The following is a 21395-nucleotide window of genomic DNA, read 5'->3' as shown; positions in this document are numbered from 1 at the left end:
ATACACACACACACACACACACACACACACACACACACACACACACATACTCAGAAACACTGCCAAATGTCAAATGTAGTGGCTCATATCTGTAGTTCCAACAATTTAGGAGGCTGAGGCAGGGGGATCACTTAAGGCCAGGAGTTTGAGATCAGCCTGGGCAACATAGTGAGGCTCTGTCTCTAAAAGAGTTTTGTAAACTTAGCCAGACATGGTGGCACTTTAGTCCTAGCTACTTGGGATTGCTTAAGCCCAGGAATATAAGGATGCAGTGAGCCATGATCATGCCATTGCACTCCAGCCTGGGCTACAGAGCAAGACCCTAACTCTTAAAAGACAAACACAGCAGTATAGATAAAACAGAACTATAAAAAATGTGCAAGTAAAAACATAAATAAAAAGCAGAGAGAACAAACAGAAAACCAAAGAAGAAAATGACACACTTATACCCCAACATTTATATTACATCAAATGTCAATGGTTTAAATATGCCAATTAAAAGACAGAGATTGGCAGAGTGGATTAAAAACCATGACCCAAGGATATTCTGTCTACAAAAAATAGGTTGAAAGTAAAATAGTCAGGTACAGTGGTTCAGGCCTGTAATCCCAGCACTTTAGGAGGCTGAGGCAGGCGGATCACCTAAGGTCAGAAGTTCAAGACCAGCCTGGCCAACATGGCGCCACTAAAAATATAAAAATTAGTTGGGTATGGTGGTGCACACTGTACTCCCAGCTACTCAGGAGGCTGAGGCAGGAGAATCACTTGAACCTGGGAGGCAGAGGTTGCAGTGAGTTGAGATCGTGCCACTGCACTCCAGCCTGGGCAAGAGAATGAGACTCTATCTCAAACAAAAACAAAAACAAACAAACAAAAAAAAGTAAAATGATGAAAAAAATATATAATGCAAACATTAATCAATGAAAAGCATCAATGGCTATATTACTACCAGGTAAAGCAGACTTCAGAGCAAGGAAAATTACTACAGACAGAGAGGAACATTATATAATGATAAAAGAATTAACCTACTAAGAAGTAGCAGCAATCCTAGTGGTGTGTACACCAAATAACAGAGCAGCAAAATACGTGAAGCAAAAACTGACAGAACTGAAAGAGGAAACAGGCAAATCCACAGTTACAGTTGAAGATTTCAATACTCATTCCCAGTAACTGATAGAACAAATAAATAGAAAATAAAAAAGGATAGAGAACTCAACACCACCATCAACCAATAGGATCTAATCAACGTTTATAGACCACTCCATCCAAAAACAGCAGAAAATACTTTTCAAGTGTCCATGGAACATATACAGGTACCAAGAGAGGCCACAGAAATCAATAACAGAAAGACGATAGAAAAATTTCCAAATACTTGTGAACTAAATGGTACACTGCTAAATAATTCATGAAGCAAAGAGAAAGTCTGAAGGAAAATAAAAAAAAAATACATTGAACTAAATGAAAATGACATTACAGCATACCAAAATTTGTGGGATACAGCTAAAGCAGTGCTGACAGAGAAATGCACAGCATTATACATACATTACACACACAACTGCATACATTAGAAAACAGAGAAAGCCTTAACAAACTAAGCTCTCAAAAACAAGAAGGAAATAATAATAATAATAATCAACAAATTAATGAAATTTAAAAGAGAAATACAGAAAAATGAATAAAATAAAGAAGTAATAAAATTGGCAAACATCTAGCACAACTGACAAAGACAAATGAGAAGACACAAATTACCAATATGAGGAACAAAAGAGAGGATATCACTAAAGACTTGGAAGATATCAAAAGAATAATGAAATACCTTAGACAAGTCAATGCACAGAAATTTGACAACTTAAATGAAATAAAATTCCTTAATGAACACAGACTATCACAACTCACTATATATATATTTTTTAAATTTAATTTTATTTATTTATTTTTTTGAGATGCAGTCATGCTCTGTTGCCCAGGCTGGAGTGCAGTGGTGTGATCTCAGCTCACTGCAACTTCCGCTTCCCAGGTTCAAGCAATTCTTGTGTCTCAGCCTCCTGAGTAGCTAGGATTCGTACAGGCATACACCATCATACCCAGCTAATTTTGTATTTTTAATAGAAACGGGGTTTCACCATGTTGACCAGGCTGGTCTTGAACTCCTGATCTCAGGTGATCTGCCCACCTCAGCTTCCCAAAGTGCTGGGATTACAGGCGTGAGCCACCACATCCGGCCAATATGATATTATTTAAACAGTCCTATAGCTATTAAGGGAATCAAATTTGTAATTTTAAAACTCCTCCCAAGTACATCTCCAGGCCTAGATAATTTCACTGGAGAATTCTACAAAATTTTTAAAGAATAAATCTTCCACAAATTAGAAGAGGAGGGTAAACTGCACAAATAATTTTACAAAATTAGTATTACTTTGATACTAAAACCAAAACAGTATATAAAACAGAAAATATAGAGAAATATACCTCATACAGACACAAAAACTGTTAACAAAATATTAGCAAATAGAATTCAGCAATATATAACAAGAAATATACACCAAGTGAACTTTATTTCAGAGTTTCAGGCTGATTCAACATTTGAAAATCAGTAATGTTAATTCAACATCTTAATGGGCTAAGTAAGCTTAGAAGAAAATCACAGGATCATATCAAATTATTCAGAACAAGCATTTGAAAAAATAAAAACGGGAATAGAGGGGAACTTCCTCAACAGAACACCTACTGCTAATAAATGTTTTATTTATTATACTTAAAGGTGAAAAACCAAATGCTTTCCCTTTAAGATTGGGAACAAGGCAAGGATATCTGCTCTCATCACTCTTACTCAATACGGTACTGGAACCTCAAGCCAGCACAATAAGGCAAAAAAAAAAAAAAAAAAAGGAAGTAAAAGGCATATAGATTGAAGAGAAGGAAATACAACTGTCTCTTTTGTAGATGACATAATTGTCTATGTAGAAAATCCCAAGGAATCTACAAAAAAACCTCTCAGAATGCAAAAGTGAGTTCAACAGGGTCATAGGAGATAAGATAAACAAACAAAAATCAATTGTATTTCTATATACTAGCAATAAACATACAGATACCAAAATTTAAAAATACAATACCATATATCATAGTGAAACATTTGAGAACTAAAGACAAAGAAAATAATCTTGAAAACAGTAACACAGAAATGATACCTTATCAATAAGGGAAAAGCTATTTAATGACAAGATTTTTCACTAGAAACTAGGGAGAACAGAGGGAAGAGACAGTTTTCAAGCACTACAAAGAGACCTTTAATGTAGAATCCCACATCCAACCAAAACACCCTTCAGGAATGAGGGCAAAGGCAAGGCATTCTCAGATGAAGAGAAACTCACAGAATTTGTCACCCAGTAGGCCTCTCCCCTAAAAGAATGGTCAAAGGAAATTCTTTAAATAGAAAATAATAAAAGAAGAAATCTTGTAACATCAGAAGAAAAGACATAATATGCAAAAATATGGGTAAAGGCAAGATATTTTCCTTCTTGAGTTTTCTATATTATGTTTGAAGGTTGAAGCAAAAATTGTAACACTGTCTGATGTAGTTATCAATATATTTAGAGAAAATAGTTAAGACAATAAGATTATAAATGGGGGAGGATAAAGGAATGTAAAGGGTGATTAGGTTGCTACATTTAACATAATCTGTTAAATGAAGGCATCCAACTCTTCAACATTTTACATATATATGTGTATATATTTACACATACATACATACTTAGAGCAACCATGTAAGCAGCTATACAGAGATACATTAAAAACCCTATAGACAAATCAAAATGGAATTTTAAAAAATGTTCAAGTAGTCCACAGGAAGGTAGGGAAAAGAAAAGAGAGAAACCAAAAATTAGGGAAAACCAACACAAAACACAAATAAAATAAATGACTTATACCCTAACATGAATACAGTATTTCCCCTTATCTGTGGGGGATACATTCCAACCATTCCAAAACCCCCAGTTGGTGCCTGAAACCATGAATAGTACTCCTTTGATAAAGTTTAATCTATAAATTAAGCACAGTAAGAGACTAACAATAATAATAAAATAGAACAATCATAACACACTGTAATAAGTTATGTGGAAGGGTAGACGTGGTGGCTCACGCCTGTAATCCCAACATTTTGGGAGGCCAAGGTGAGAGGACTGCTTCAGTCCAGGAGTTGGAGATCTCACTTTTACAAAAAATAAAATTAGACCAGTGTGGTGGCACACACCTGTAGTCCTAGCTACTCAGGAGACTGAGGTGAGAGGGTTGCATGAGTCCAAGACGTCAAGGCTGCAGTGAGCTGAGATTACACCACTGCACTCCTGCCTGGGTGACAGAGTGAGACTATGTCTCAAAAAACAAAACGAAAACCACAGAAGTTATGTGACTGTGGTCTCTTTCTCTTTCAAAATAGCATCAAGTTTTCAGACTGTGGTGGACCATGGATAAGTAAAACTGCAGAAAGTGAAGGTATGGATAGGGTCAGGGGGAATACTGTGCAAAAAAGGCAACAAGAGGGATCCTTGTGGTGATGGAAATGTTCTGTATCTTGACTGTATGAATGTCAATATTCTGGTTGTGATATTGTACTATATGTTTGTAAAATGTTACCACTGGAGAAACTATGCAAAGGGTATATGGGATCTCTCTGTATTACTTCTTGCAACTGCATGTGATTCTACAATTATCTCAAAACAAAATGCTTAATTTAAAAAAAACACAAAACTTGACTGTTCCTCAAAACCTTCATTGAGTTAACCACTTCCTCTTTCAAACCCCCTCACACCCTATACAATGCTGATAGTATAGTATTATTGCACTTCCATGTTCTATTGTAGTCTACCTCCCTTACCAAACTGTGAGCTCCAAGAGTAGGTTTTAAAGGCAAGGTATGTTTTGTTCATCTATGTATGCCTAGTATCTAGCAGTGCCTGATACGCTGAAGATGTTTTGTAAATGTTTGTTGAATAAAACTGGATGTAACAGATGTAATGAAGAAGGTAACTCAATTATTAAACTGTATTTATATTCAATTTATTATTTATATAGATCCTTATTTACTGGCTCCTCGATAACAAAATTATCTCTTCAGTGATCATAAAAGCATCAATGACACCATTTAGGACTTCCTTTCTTGACAGAGTTTGAGCAACTTTTCTTCTGCTGTATCAGATACCCCTTCCCAGATCAGATCATCAGAATCTCTTCCAATATCTTTCTTATGCAGGTGTGTCTAGGCTTATTTTTAAAAATCCCTTTCTGTCACATATTTGATCAAAAGCCTTGGAAACATTCCCGTAGTAGGTTATTGCTGTAAGGAAAAGTTAAGACTTTCGAATAAGCAAAAATAATTACTGTGTATCTAAAATGGATTGCATTGTTTACATCATACCTTTCTAGGTTGTTTCTATGGAGTTTGTGCCTTTTCTGGTCCTGGAGTTATTTTATAATTCTGTATAAATTGTGGATAAATACACATAACTGTCTATAGGCACACAAATAAATTCTGACGGAGGTCCAACAGTTCCATCTCACCCTCTACTCCTCCACCACATCCCACCTCCAGTGGAAAAAGCCAGTTTTGTGTCCATTTGTAAATGGGTATCAGCATTCCTTTACTCCATAGTAAAGGTTTGTTAACTAGCCATAATATAGAAAATACATTGCCTCTCCTTTGAACTAGTTGTGACAACTGGTTGGTTTCCTCTTTAATTCATGAGTTAAATAGAAGTTTGGTGTTTTGTATTAAAAAATATCTTTTCTGCTTTTCCCCACTCCTTTTCTTCTATAACCAAATAACAATTGTGGAGCAGATAAACTATGCATTTCTGCCTTCTCTCCTAGAAAAGACACAATTTCACTTATTTAAATGAAATGCTAACAACTATAACCACTTTAAAATAAATACAAGGATACTATAAATTTTTCTTTTCTTTTTTTTTTTTTTTGACACAGAGTCTCAATCTGTTGCCCAGGCAGGAGTACAGTGGTACAATAATAACTCACTGTAACCTTGAACTCCTGGGCTCAAGTGATCCTCCTGCCTCAGCCTCCCAAGCAGCTAGGACTACAGGTGTGTACCACCACACTTGGTTAATTAAAAAAGAACTTTTTTTTTTTTTAGAGATGAGGTCTCGCTATGTTGCCCAAGTTGGTCTCGAACTCCAGGCCTTAAGTGATCTTCTCACCTTGGCATCCCAAAATTCTGAGATTACAGGTGTTAGCTACCATGCCCAGCCAGGATTCTATATATTTTACACAATGTCTCAAGTTGCTCATTTTATGAAAGCTTCAGGTAGTACACACATATGGGCAGAAACTTTTTTCTTAATTGAACTGAAAAAAGTGACAAACATAAGCTAAAATTATAGTCACTTAAAAATGGAAATAAATTGGAGTACATCTTTAAGCAGCTATAACACAGAATATAGTAATTAGAATTGAATATAAAATAAATGCAGATCACAAAGATGTATTCTAGAAATGTGAGAAATAACAATATGTATTCCACATTATGGTTAGTTAACAAACCTAAAAAGGGAGTGAGAAGAAATATAATAGGAGATATGCACAGAGAGAAGGAAAGCCAAAATGTCTTCCACGTTTTCTTCATACAGCCTGCCAATATTCTACACCAGTATAACATACCAGATATAAAAGATCCATCTGAAACAATTCTAAATCTCAGAGTAAAACAGTACAAAACTGTGATGCCTTTTATATAAATCTTCATTTAATTTTCTTTTAAACAAAATATTTTAGAAGTAGAGTAAAACCTGTATTATTTCAAACGCTACCAAAAAATCAAAGTCAGTACTTCTGAAACACCTATTCAGATATTTACTCTGGGATCCACTTCATCAATTGCAGTATCAATCCACTTTGAGATATAATTAAAAATAAAAATTTCAATAGTCTCTAATGACTTTTAGCAGAATAGAAGCTGATAGGAGAAACAAAATCTTTTTGTTGGTGGGGAACTCCTGGGTCCCCTTTCTTGATGTGCTTTGTGGGTGTGCGCACGCATGTACCTGTATTAAGACTTCCACTGAAGTAACTAACACTTGACTGTCTCCGCTCTTTCTCATTCTTCTCTATGAAAATTTACACATGTGTCCTTAAAACCTCCTTATGAAGTGAGTACCCTTATCATCAGGTAACATGCCCAAGATTCACTGATCCAAAGCCCATATACTCTTACCCAGTATGCTTTATTGCCTATGTACCATTCATCACTTGACTGCTAAGATCTTACAAACAGTTCAGTAGGAGGAAGTAGTATTCAAATCTACTTTTACTTGTCTCTATATTTGCTCAACACCACATCTGTTTACAACATCTTTTGTCTGCAAGATACTTAATGTGTCCTCAGTGAATCACCTTTAGCAGAAGACATGGTAAAAATGCAAATTTTGGATCACCCTAATCCTACTGAATTAGTCCGAAGGTAAAACCCAAGATAATGCATTTTAAAGCAAGCATCCAAAGTAATTCAGATACACACCAAAATGTGAGGATCACAGCATTATAGCATGCTGCCTTGTAGGAAATAACCTTTTAGAGTAAAAAAAGGAATGAATCCAGAGTCAAAATTCTGGTTTTGCTACTTACTGTCATGTGACCTTGGGCAAGCAAAATGAGAATAACACCTGTTTTCCTTTCTTTCAAAGTTGGTATCAGGTTCAAAATGAAATAATGTCTGACAACACATGACATATTTGCAAATAGCTCTATTAGACTAATAGAATGTAAAGCACTAAAGGGGCCTTAGAAAGTCTAGGCCAACAACTTAAAAATTTTTTTTAATAAAAGGAACTATTTTTTCTCTCCATTTGTAAAACAATTGCATGCTCATCATAAAATTCATTAATGGGCAAATAAAGTGAGAGCACTGGATGGTCACATTACAAATGTTGAGATTTTATTTTTGTTTTTTTAAAATTTTACTATATATATATTTTTTCTTTTGAGATGGAGTTTCACTGTGTCTCCCAGGCTGGAGTGCAATGGTGCGATCTCCACTCACTGCAAGCTCCGCCTCTCAGGTTCATGCCATTCTTCTGCCTCAGCCTCCCGAGTAGCTGGAACTACAGGCGCCCGCCACCACGCCCGGCTAATTTTTAAAAATTATTATTTTTAGCAGAGATGGGGTTTCACCATGTTAGCCAGGATGGTCTCGATCTCCTGACCTTGTGATCCACCCGCCTCAGCCTCTCAAAGTGCTGAGATTACAGGCGTGAGCCACCGCATCTGGCCTAAAAGTTTTACTATTATTTCATTTTATTGTGTAATAGCAATGATCAGTAGAATAATAGTGATGATTGCAGACATCCTTATGTTAGTCCAAATTTTAAAGGGAATGTCTCTGATACTTTACCTTTAATCATGATTCTAGCCATTGGTCTAAGATATAGAGTGACAGATTATATGCACATGTGTTTATAGTATTGTGCTATACTTACGAAGTATTCTTATATCCTTTCTTAAAAAAATTAACAAATGTCCTTGGCACCTACAGAGCTGACCACATGGCTTTTCTCCTTTGGTCTAGTGATATGGTAAAATTTAATTTTTAAGGATTCCTAACACTGAGCTATTTTTTGCAATCCTAAAATATCTTAGTCATAGTATATTATTCTTTTAATATACTGCTCAGTTCTAGCTGCAAATATTTTATTAAGACTTTTTACAATGTTGGTGGGAATGTAAACTAGTATAGCCACTATGGGGAGCAGTATGGAGGTTCCTCAAAAAACTGCATATAGGAACTACCATATGATCTAGCAATTTCACTACTGGGCATTTCAATCCAAAGAAAAGGAAATCAGTATAACAAAGAGACATCTGCTGCGCCATGTTTACAGCAGCACCATTTACAATAGCCAAGATAAAAAAATCAACATAGGTGTCCAACAACAGATAAACGGATAAAGAAAATGTAGGGTATATACACACAATGGCATACTATTCAGTCATAAAAAAGAATGAAATCCCAGCAAAACAGATGGAACTGGAGTACATTACATTACGTTAAATAAGCCAGGCACAGAAAGTTAAACACAACATGGTCTCACTCATATGTAGAAGCTAAAAACGTTAATCTCATAGAAGTACAAAGTCCAACAGAGGTTACAAGAAGCTGGGAAGCATAGTGGAGAGAAGGATAGGGAGAGATTTGTTAAAGGATACAAAATTACATCTAGATAGGAGGAGTAAGTTCTAGTGTTCTATATCGCAGTAGGATGACTACAGTTGACAACAATATACAGTTTCAAAGAGCTAAAAGGATAGTGAGTGTTACCAACACAAATGATAAATGTTTGAGATGGATATCCTAATTACTTTCATCTGATCTCCATATACAGAAACATCACTATGTACCCTATAAATGTATAATTACCTTGTATCAATTTTTTTAAAATAAGGAATTTTTGTATGTATATTAATAAGTAACATTAGACTACAGTTTTATTGAGTGTGGTATTTTTCAGAATTATGCTAGCTTTGTAAAGAGAAGTAAGATGCTTTCCTTTTACGTTTCTAAATGGTTTAAATGGCACAACCCATTCCTTGAAGGTTTGAAAGGTTTTACAAAGCTTCACTTGTGAAAAACACTGTGGTCTGACACTTTAAAGACAACTTTCCCTATTCCTGCAATAGCTGTTAGTCCATAATTTAGAGTGTCTGTTTTCCTGCATTTATTTTGTTAATTTCTAACTTCCTAAAAATAAATTGTCCATTTTACCTAGACATTTACTCATAATTATTTTAAATTCTTCCACATCTATAGTTAAAACCCCTTCCCTAATATTTTGCATGTGAGTTTTTTCATGCTCTCATCACAGATAGTGGAAAGGATATCAATACCAATTAACATCAGTTATAGTGTACTTATACAACTTAATCTTTATAATAAACTTATGAGTTAGGAATTACTACCTCAATTTTACTAATTTTAAACCAAAGAAATCTAGTCACTTTCTCAGGGTAACATAATTAGTAAGTGGCTAAATTAACCTAGTCCTGACTCCAAAGCCCGTATTCTAGTTCTCAATGTGAAAACATGCCTTTCACTAAGACGGTGCTTCTAAAATTCTTACTGGCAGAGGAGTTGATTAAATTGAGAAGAGGGAGGTGTTTTGCTCTTTAGGTAAGAAGTACTACTTTCTGCAATAGAAAGTTTAATGACAGATTTTAAAAATTAATTTCAAATATCAACTTTTCAGTTATTGAGAAAGGAAACAGAATTAGTCTAATATTCATAAGTGAGAAGACTATATAACAGATCTTAGAGTTTCTGCCTAATTTTCTTCAGTGATTCAGTGTTTTCTACACCAGCTATGAAATGTGTTGTGTAAACTTCAATATTCTACTTTGTTTGGGAGATATTTATTGGTTTGAGAAGATTCCTGATAAGGATAAAATAGTTACAAGTAGTACAATTCTACCTTTAAAAGAAGTATGTTGTGGGGTATTATTCAGAAGCAACTAAAAAGTATTTAGAGAGAGGCCTGAGAAGCCCACAGGAGAGGAACAAGAAGAAATACAAATGCTACTTATCAATGAGATATTTAGGTAGATGTTTTATTTTCCTTCCTATTAAGTGGCACCATTGTTTTGTTTGTTTGTTTGTTTTACTATGCGAAGAAAATACCATGTGTAGTGTATGAAAAGTTTTTTCCCTCTGAATATTTTCATGAAAACCATATCTTATACCTATCCAAAGTATCAATGAAATTAAGAATTAGCTGTAGTGTATGAAGTTTCTTCACTCTGAATATTTTCATGAAAACTGTATCTTATACCTATCCAAAGTATCAATGAAATTAAGTATTAGCCAGGCCCGGTGGCTCACGCCTGTAATCCCAACACTTTGGGAGCCTGAGGTGGGCAGGTCACCTATGGTAAGGTCAGGAGTTCGAGACCAGCATGGCCAACATGGTGAAATCCCGTCTCTACTAATAATACAAAAATTAGCTGGGTGTGGTGGTGGGCATCTGTAATCCCAGCTACTCAGGAGGCTGAGGCAGGAGAATTGCTTGAACCTGGGAGGCGGAGGTTGCAGTGAGCCAAGATTGTACCACTAGACTCCAATATGGGTGACAGAGCAAGACTCCATCTCAAAAAAAAAAAAAGAAATTCAACATTAGCCCACTGGTCTTTTGTTCATTACATTCTAAGAAGCATGCTCACAACATTCCTTATTTATTAACAATATACATTGAGAAAATTGCTAGCCAGCTTTAACAAATTACCCTAACTACCCTTGATACTTCTTTCTTTTTTGTTTTTTGAGACGAAGTCTCACTCTAGCCCAGGCTAGAGTGCAGTGGCGTGATCTCAGGTCACTGCAACCTCCACCTCCCGGTAGCTGGAATTACAGGTGCATGCCACTCCACCTGGCTAATTTTTTGTATTTTTTAGTAGAGACAGGGTTTTGCCATGTTGGCCAGGTTGGTCTTGAACTCCCAACCTCAGGTAATCTGCCCGCCTTGGCCTCCCAAAGTGTTAGGGCTACAGGCGTGAGTCACAGCATCTGGCCCCCTTGATATTTCTTAAAACCTAAAAAAGAATACAACACTAAGCAAATTAATCATGTCAACTATTCTGCCATCACTTGAAACAACATTAATGTTAGTTTTGTTTCCTTCCAATTCAAGAATGACTTTCGACTTTTCAGCAGAGAGAAATTATTTTCATATTTTGGCCGAGTCCACATTGCTCTTAATTAAAGTGTGTCAGCTGGGTGAAGTGGCTCAGGCCTGTAATCCCAGCTTTGGAAGACTGAGTTTGAGACTAGCCTGGGTAGTCCCAGCTACTCAAGAGGCTGAGGTGGGAGGATCCCTTGAGCCTAGGAGTTTGAGGCTACAGTGAGATATGACCAAGCCACTCACTGCACTCCAGCCTGGGTGACAGAGCAAGACTATCTGTGAAAACAGACACACACACACAATCATTATTCTTCATCTACTATTTGCAGGTGCATTGTGTGACTTTTAACAAGCCACTGTATAATATTTCATATACAATGCAGTTACTATAAGTAAACTATTCTCCTATTGCTGAACATTTGTTAGATTATTTCAGTTTTTTACTATATAATGTTACAAAATGCATTCGTTTTGCCCAATTCGCTACTTAGGAAAAAGTTGTGGAAAGGTAGTTACTAGGTCAAAAGGTATGAATGATTTTAAGACTCAACAGAATTCCCAAATTGCTTACAAATTTATACTCTACCAACAGAATGAGTTTTCATCTCTCCGTAACCTTGCCAGTGATAGGCATCATCACTTCTTTCATTAAATATTATTTTAATTTGTATTTCTGTTTTCATTACCAAAGTGGAAAATTTTTCATGTTTATTAGTTATGTTTATTCTACAAAATTAACTGTTCTAAGTCCTTTGCCACTTTAGACAAATCAGTTTAAATTGTTTTCTGTATCACAGTAGATTAGATTACATTTTAAAACTCTTCTCTTCCTTTCAGCCCATCCCTGTTTCCATGACAGAAGTATACTTTCTGCCCCATTAATGTAGGGTGTGGTGACTTGCTTTGGCCGAGCAGTTGCAAGGGCCTTTGGAAGCTAGCAGATATGGAGCAAGCAGAGGCTTAAAATTTGTGTAATAGGTCTTGTTTCTGTCAGTCCCATGTGAAGAGCTTCTCCTGGGTAAGTGCTGCTCTTTCAGTTGAGGCGCCAGAATGAAGACACATGATTAGATCCAAACCCAACCTGCAGTTAGGAGCCAAACCCTGCCAGAATAGCAGACTGAAGGCTATCCAGCTGAGCCCAGCCGAGACCAATCAATTCCCAGCTGAGCTACAGATGCATAAGCAAGAATGGATTAAAGCTGTTTTTAAGCTACTGAGTTTTGAAGGGTTGGTTTATTATGCTGTTAATAGCCGATGAGTACATTTACTGTATTATACTATAAAACTCTAAGGGAAAGAGAGTCACATACAATCTATTATGCTCCTTAGAGTACCATATACTTAGCAGGAACTCAAGGTCTGTAAGTACATTTGCCTGCTCATTTTTTTCTCTTTCTTTTCTTTTTGCTGTAAATACCTAGATACAATGACATTTTCTGATGTTTATACTTTTCACCATAGCTTTCTCATGTAAAATTATATATAATATAAAGTATGTAAATTAAAATGAAAATCAAAAATTCGACTTTCAAGCAATTGGTCTTTACATTTCTCTTCAATTAGACAAACTCTTGTATAAAAATTTTTCAACCATTTCTTTTTTTCTTTCTTTTTTCTTTTTTTTTTGAGATGGAGTTTTGCCCTGTTGCCCAGGCTGGAGTGCAATGGCATGATCTCGGCTCACTGCAACGTCTGCCTCCAGGGTTCAAATGATTCTCCTGCCTCCCCTCCTGAGTAGCTGGGATTACAGGCGCCTGCCACCACACCCAGCTAATTTTTGTATTTTGAGTAGAGATGGGGGTTTCACCATGTTGGCCAGACTGGTCTCGAACTCCTGACCTCGTGATCCACCCACCTCAGCCTCCCAAAGTGCTGGGATTACAGGTGTAAGCTATTGTGACTGGTCAACTCTTTCTTTTAAACATCACAGATCCTCTCTCAATTTCTAAGCAATAAAATAGTACTTTAAACGTTTAAACGTTTGTGCATGAGTGTTTCAAAAGCAACATAATTTATGTAGAAATGCCAATTACATCTATCAGTTTTAAGAGCAATTAAGAAAACAAAGGTGACTAGAGATAGGACTATGAAAATGGTATCAGGGTGTGAGCATATGTGTTCTTTTTTTTAAGACTTTTAAGTGACAAAGAAGATGTAAAGGAAATTTAATTTATTCAAAGCTATAATTAATATTTTAAAAGCAATTTAAGATGGGATATAATTATAAAACCATTTAAAATTAACAACACCAAGTAGATAAAAACCACTCAAGAAATATTTGTTGAATTAAAGTAAAATTAATAATCAGGAAAAAAGTCTCCTATTTGGCTTTACGGCATCGGCAGTTCTTAAGCAAATATTGTCAAGATAAATCCTAAAATAATTTGTTTATTTTCTACATTGTTAGTTACACTAGGAAATTACAGCGGAAATATATCAATTTCGAAAGAGTTAAAGATTTGAACTACTTTAGTAGTAAGCCAAGAATGAGAGCATTTATCCAAATGAGTTTTAAAATGTGTGTATATCTTTTTTTTAAAAAAGTTAATGAAACAAAAATTTCCCTAGAGAATGAAAAACAATTACTGTTTCTATTACAGTATAACAAGACTAAAATGTGGAAATTCTGGCATAACAGCCTATTATTCAGGGTAGAAAGAGGGTAATAAACTAGTCATACCCCAGGGAGGAAGCACTTCAGGACTATGTGTGCTCACTCAAACAATGATAGGACTATTGCACTGAAGGCCCTGAGCTATTGCTGAGGAATCCTCATTAGGGGGCACAGCAGCCCTTAGAGAATGTTAAGAAGGGATCTAGAAAGATCTGGGCACTGGAAAACAACCACACAGACATAAATGAACTCTTAATTGTGCTGAGAATACTTCTTTGTTCCAAATATTTTACAAAATCTAGTAGCAAATGCTTTTTAGCAAACACTAACAAAAAGTCTACAGTAAAATATGAAATCAAAGAGTAACAAAGAGCTAACTAAACCACTAAAAATTTACAAATATTTTAGAATGTTACAAACTGTAAATGAAAAACAGAAAATCTAATGAAATGCTCTCCCTCAACAACCACTTAGAAATAACAACATAATGGCCTTTTCTATTATTGTACCTCCCACAGGCTTTTCTTTGCCAAAGCCAAGAAATCTCAAGGACACACAAAAACCATTTAAAACACTTTTATGCCTCCTCCAATCCCAATTCCAACAAAACACTTGTAGGAGTTGCCTTCAAATTTAGCCATGCAATGAAATGTGAATTCTTACAATATGGAGATTGGCTGCTAGCTAAATTCCTTTGTTTCTAAAATCAATGATAGAAAAAATAAACTGAAATATTTCAAATGTGTTTTCCTTTTTAACACAAGAGAGTGCTAGCTGAAATATTATCATCCTTAATTTCCCTCAAATGGGCTGCCTAAACCTCCAACCTCCTCCCTTACTTTTCAAAAAATGAGTCTAGGCACACAGTTAACTCTTACACCTCCATTTTTACAAATCATGCAGCATAACATGAGACACTTTGGAACAATCTTGAAAATGCCCCTAATATAATGCTGTTGCTATGGTAACTCTTGCAGGCTAGTTCTTTGAAAAGACTCAGATCTCTGAATGGGAACAAGGTTACCTCACCATCTTTTACTCCTTGCCCCCCTAAAATTTATCACTTGTAACAGTACACATACATTTCATAGAAAAGTATCTACCCAATTAATCATATTGAATCTATTCTTTTGGCTCAATGATTATTTCTAAAGTCCATGTTTTCTAGTGCCTTTTCTCTTGGAATAGCATCCAAAAAAAATAGAAATCAAATTCCACTTGTTTGATGTTTTATTTTCCCATTTCCCATGTTCTTTAACAAACTCTACTTCTGATCAATATTCAATGCCAATTTTCTGTCAATGGTTCCTTTGAGCTGTCTTTTCAATTTTTTGCCCTTGATTTGAAGCTTTTGATTAAAATTTTAGTGATATGAATATTTAACATGTAGCAACCATGACATTTTAAAATTTTATTTTACCAATATGATTAAGATATATAACCAATGGTCCATCTAAAAGTGTTTTGTTTCTGGTTTTAAAAAACTTCGACAGTGAGTACTGAATAACGTTCAGTGAGTAAGTAGCTATGTTACTTGGGCAAAAACCCAAACACATTTCTAATCGATACTTGCCCTGTGCAAGTCCCCTGGCCAAGATAATCATTAAGAGTTTTTCTTTAAAAGACTCTGTAAAGCAAGACATACAGCAGCTCCAGTCAGCAAAGAAAATATTTCATTTTATCATAAATTCCCTTGTAGCATACTAAGAGTCTAAGGGGATTTCATGTGTACTCTTTTATTTACTACTTAAAACAAACCTGTGAAACAAAAAGAACAGGTACCATTATCTCCACTTTAAAGATGTGGCTTTGTCTGAAAAAAAAAATCCCTAGGCTGAAGAATAGAATTGAGAAATACTACACCTCCACCACCCACAAATTACATGGCCTTGAGCAAGGCACGTAAGGGGTAACCAGAATCATCCTTAACTTAATATAAACAATAGGATACAGCTTAGATGTTACCTCACAGAAGTCTTCCTCCCATCCTAAGGCCTAGGAGACTGAGTTAGAGACCTGTGCTGGGGGTTCTTCCGGTACCTTGCTTATCTCTTTATACCCTATTTTATGCCTTAAAAAAAAATGTGGTAAAACAAATAAAATTTACCATTTTAGCCACGTCTAAAACAGTATACTTAACAGTAGTATTAAGAACCAATTAATGTCTTTTTGTCTATTCCCCTACTAGATTATAAATTATTAAGGGCAAGAATTGTGTTTTGTCACTATGTTTTTAGTGCTTAGCATGGCATGTTACATAAAATGTTCTTAATAAGTACTTGGTGAATGTATCCTTGCTTTGCCTGCCTGTCTGTCCACCTGTCTACCTGGTCATGCATCTAACTCAGAACTAGAATGAAGGAATGAGGTGCTTACACATGGATATATATACATATATTTTTTTTCAATTTTTTCCTGTTTTAAGCTTTTTGGTTAAAAATTTTAGTGATATGAATATTTAACATGTAGCAACTATAGAGTTTTTTTTTTTTTAATTTTAGCAATATGATTAAGATATATAACCAATGGTCCATCTAAAAAATATTTTTGTTTCTGGGATTTTTAAAAAACTTTTACTGTGGGGCCAAAAAACTGTGTCCAATTTTATATATAATATAAATACACACACACACATAAAAATAAATATGTAAACCTGAAGTCAAAATTTTTTCCATTTGTCTGACTCATTTCCCAATTAGGGTATGAAGAGGATCAGAGTATGCCATCCCCAAATATGCCATTTTGGCATAAGGATTATTATTTTGAGCTGAAGGCAACTGAGAAACCCTCAGATGAAGGGAAATATATCTGCCCTCCCTCTTTTTGTCTAAAAGCAGGGCATACATTCCTTTTGTAAATGTAATATAAATTTCCATTTCTAAAGCTGATGCTCTCACTCCCTTACTAGGAAGAGGATGGCAACACTTTTTCACCAGAGATGACACTTATCAATAGAGAAGACACCAACTTTGGTACACATAACAAACCTTACTAAATAATCCTTTTCTTTCATTGGAATCCCCACATATTTACCTTTTCACAATATACCACCCAGAAGCCCAACCCCTACTTTTGTCTAAACTTACTTTTCACAATTTATCACTCTTTGTAAAACGGTATAAAAGTCCCCTCTACCCACTGGTCTAAACATTTCTTTTGGGTCTTCTTTTCTATGAAGACCTCTGTGTACATAACAAACCTTTTCTTTTATTCATCTGTCTGCTGTCAATTTCATTTGCAGGCCCCAATTACTTAAGAGGGTAGAGGAGTAAGTTTTTCCTCCCCTACAGGTATATTGCAGATATTTTCCATAGCTCAGATGAGTGTATCTGAAGTTCCAGATTTTTTGCAAAAGGACATTTAAAGAACATGATAAAAGTATTTCATCATAAAATATTGCACTGGAAGATGTGTACTGAAATTAACAATATTTTTATTTTCCTAACAATTATTTGCATATGCTTGGTTAGACAAAGAGCTTCTAAAAGTAACAATAACATGATGGTCCACTGTCTAGGTTGGAAAGTTAATGACTCCAATGGCTGGTTATCAAATCCTTTTTCATTCAGTTTATGTTCAATTATTTGCTTTATTTATTTTCAACTCTTTGCTTTCAACCAAGAAAATCTAATTGCTAAAAATATTTATTGGTGATAGATCACTATACAATTTTTTGAACAAATAACTCAGAATTGGGTAAATAACCTATAAATAACTCACTGAACTCATAAAACTGAGTGTTACTGCAACAAAACTCCTTCTATTCTCGTCTACATAGCCACAAGATTTCTGAGTTTACTTATATAAAACTGAAAAGGAAATAGTAATAACATAAATTTATCTCGTTAAGAAATGTTTACCTGCAACAATTACTTATAAAAATTAAATTTGTAATACATTTGTAATGTTGCTTTGATCAACTGTGGGTAATTATCAGGGTAATGGTGATTACAACCCAGAACAGAAAACAAATTAATCTCTTAGTGACAGAAAGAATTTAATTTCAATTTACATATTTATGTAGCAGACAAGTCATTAAAACAAAAATATATTATATTAAAATATACATTATAGTTCAAGAGCAAAGAGATGGAAATTTTCTGACTACTACACAATAGAAACATTTAGCAGTTTTATTTTAAAATATGAACATTTAAAATACACTAAAACTGTATCTTTTGTAATTATTTAAACTGAAGATGAAAATTTCAGTTGTAAACTTAAAAATGTCCAAAAGGTAATATAGTTTATAAAATTCTTTGAAGAAGTACGTGAGTAAGGAATATCTTAAGCCCACAATGCTATTTAAACTATTACTTTTTTAGTTTAGACATTTTAGATTTGGACTGTTCATAGATTTGAGGAATTTGGATTTTCAGCTTTTTACTGAATGCTATCAGTATACAGTTGACCCCTGAATAATACGGGTTTGAACTTCACAGATCCACTTAACATACGAATTTTCTTCTGCCTCTGCTACCCATGAGATAGCAAGACCAACCCCTCCTCTTCCTCCTCAGCCTACTCAATGTGAAGATGACAAGGATGAAGACCTTCATGATGATCCATTTCCACTTAATGAATAGGAAAGATATTTTCTCTTCCCTATGATGTTCTTAATAAGATTTTATTTTATCTAGCTTACTTGATTATAAGAGTACAGTATATAATACATATGACATACCAAATAAGTGTTAACAGACCATTTATTTTATCAGTATGGTTTCCGGTCAATGGTAACTATTAGTAGTGTTTTTGGGAGTTAAAAGTTATCTGTGGATTTTCAACTGTGTGTGAGGTTGGTTCCCCTAATCTCCAAGTTGTTCAAGGATCAACTGCAGTTAAAGGTATATTATGTTCTAAAATATCAACCAGAAAAACAGTACTCATTTTTACCTGGGATGGAAGAAAAGTAAAGGGCTCTTTATAACTTAGTAAATGGAGTCATAAATACTATATTAAATCAGCGGCCCAATTTATAAATTCTCTGGTAACAACCTCCTGAATTATGATACATGCCTGGACTTAACAGCATTCCACAGTATGAGTTAAAATTATGGGAGCTTTGGGGATGTGTTTCCTTCACTGACATACTTAATTAAATTATATCATTTAATGAGAATGCCTACATCATGGTAAAATTATTGGCTACATTTATCAATCCTACTCCAACCACAGAATCTACTGGAAAAAGTGGAATTATATTATAAATATCATCTGCTGCATCAAATCTCAAGGTTTATTGAAGCAATGTTCTGATCTTTTATGACCGTTAGACACACTTTAGATTAGCAGCAATTTTGTAGCACTGGCCAAAGCTCCTAAAATACAGCCTCTCAATTAAGAAAAAAAAAAATCACTGAAAAAAAAGTTTGCAAAGTATTTAAAAATAACGAATAATTTCAATTAGTAACATCTCTTTACAACCTACAGATGAGAAAGTGCAGCACCTAAGGTGTGGGCTGATATTGACTTAAAAAGACAAAGATGGAACGCATTTTACTAAAAGGAAGTGAGATTGCTGACTGACAGTTCTTGGAAAAAGGTTAAAAATTCAAAAGGAGTGACTGCATGTGGCTCAGAACTTAAAAGCCTTTTCTCTTCCCAACAGAAGCGCAGTCTCAAGTAATAATAGGTTGCCATGGAGATGAGAAACTAGAGGAATCAGAGAACTCAATTTGCAGTTAAATGGGCTGGAAACAATTCTTACTACTTGGTGAAGGAAAGCGATTAAAAACATACTTGATTGCCACAGGGAATTTTTTTTCACCAAGCCATTTCCCAACCTCATTAATGAACAAGGAAGTCTAAAACAAATGGAAACCCAAGATATCCATAGATTGAACCCATTAAACATAATTCAGAATTTTAAACATTATCACAAATTCTTATTCTGGGTGACTGTGCTTCTTTTCAGTGGTACTTTTATCAGTAGATACTGGAATGAGACTAAAACTGCATTCAAGAACAAACTGGTATAACTGAAGGAACTGAAATTTCAGTGGAAAAAAAAGAGCATGACAAATGGAAAAGTAGCCAGAGTAAGAAATAGATTCAGGTAGTAAAAATCCAGGTTTAAAAAAATCTCTTCATAGTCAATCACAGAATACCTTTGTGAGTGCTGTAAAGAGCTGCAAACGTCACCATGAAGAAAGTTGTGGAGTATTTGCCAGCATTAACTAAATGAGGAAAGGCCCTTTTTGTGTCTCGATATCGGCGCAGGCACTGGATGAAGCGAAGCCAAGCAGGAATGCATTGAACAATGGCCCGCACACCATATGTATATTTGTGGCAAATTCCTGATTCTGTGAAGATTTCAAAGAAGAAAAATTACAATTGTAAGAAATAACTTGTTCACATCATTTAGTCAAAAGCGTAGCCACTACCAAGTCTGAAAAGCAAGAAACCTGGGCTTCAGAATCACTTTCTTCTTTGCAACTATCATATTCTCAAGCTTTTTATTTTTTTTGAGACTGAGTCTCTCTCTGTGGTCCAGGCTGGAGTGCAGTGGCACAATCTCCGCTCACTGTAACCTCTGCCTCCCGGTTTCAGTGATTCTCTTGCCTCAGCCTTCTGAGTAGCTGGGATTACAGGTGCACACCACCACACCCAGCTAATTTTGTATTTTTAGTAGACACGGGGTTTTGCCATGTTGCCAAGGCTGGTCTCAAACTTCTGACCTCAAGTGATCTGCCCACCTCAGACTTCCACAGTGCTAGGATTACAGGTGTTAGCCACTGCGCCCAGTCTATTCTCAAGCTTTTTAGTGATAGACAGAAAAGGTATCTAGGAGATACCTCAAGGAGAGAAGGTAAAATATGTTGTGGGGGAACTAGTGGGGAAATCTGCTCTCTCAGATTTATGCATATCTGTCCAGGAATCACTTTCTTTGGAGTGTGATAAAACTGTAAGAAAATTAGAAGATGAGTATACAGTAGGAGGAAAAAACAGGTTGGCGCTGTAATTTGAAACATCTGGAAAGCCTACAAGTATCACCAGTGATTCTATACAATTTTGTGAATTCCAAACCACGACAACACAAGACACCCAAGAGCACATGCTCTTGTTCACCCACCTCCCCTCTTTTTTTTTTTTTTTTTTTTTTTTTT

At 35.2% G+C, this 21395-nt stretch overlaps 1 protein-coding gene across 1 annotated transcript in view; it reads right to left on the bottom strand.

The window, feature by feature from the left end:
• The window catches only part of XPR1 (xenotropic and polytropic retrovirus receptor 1), a 262511-nt gene that overhangs the window by 26040 nt on the left and 215076 nt on the right, over nt 1-21395 (bottom strand). Inside the window, 1 exon segment of the mRNA XM_017888797.1 lies at nt 20397-20607. Coding sequence (XP_017744286.1) covers nt 20397-20607 — 211 coding nt within the window.

This window comes from Rhinopithecus bieti, unplaced genomic scaffold (assembly GCF_001698545.2).
Source record: "Rhinopithecus bieti isolate Rb0 unplaced genomic scaffold, ASM169854v2 scaffold_15676, whole genome shotgun sequence".
Lineage (NCBI taxonomy): Eukaryota > Metazoa > Chordata > Mammalia > Primates > Cercopithecidae > Rhinopithecus > Rhinopithecus bieti.
This window is presented reverse-complemented; position numbering and strand designations above follow the sequence as displayed.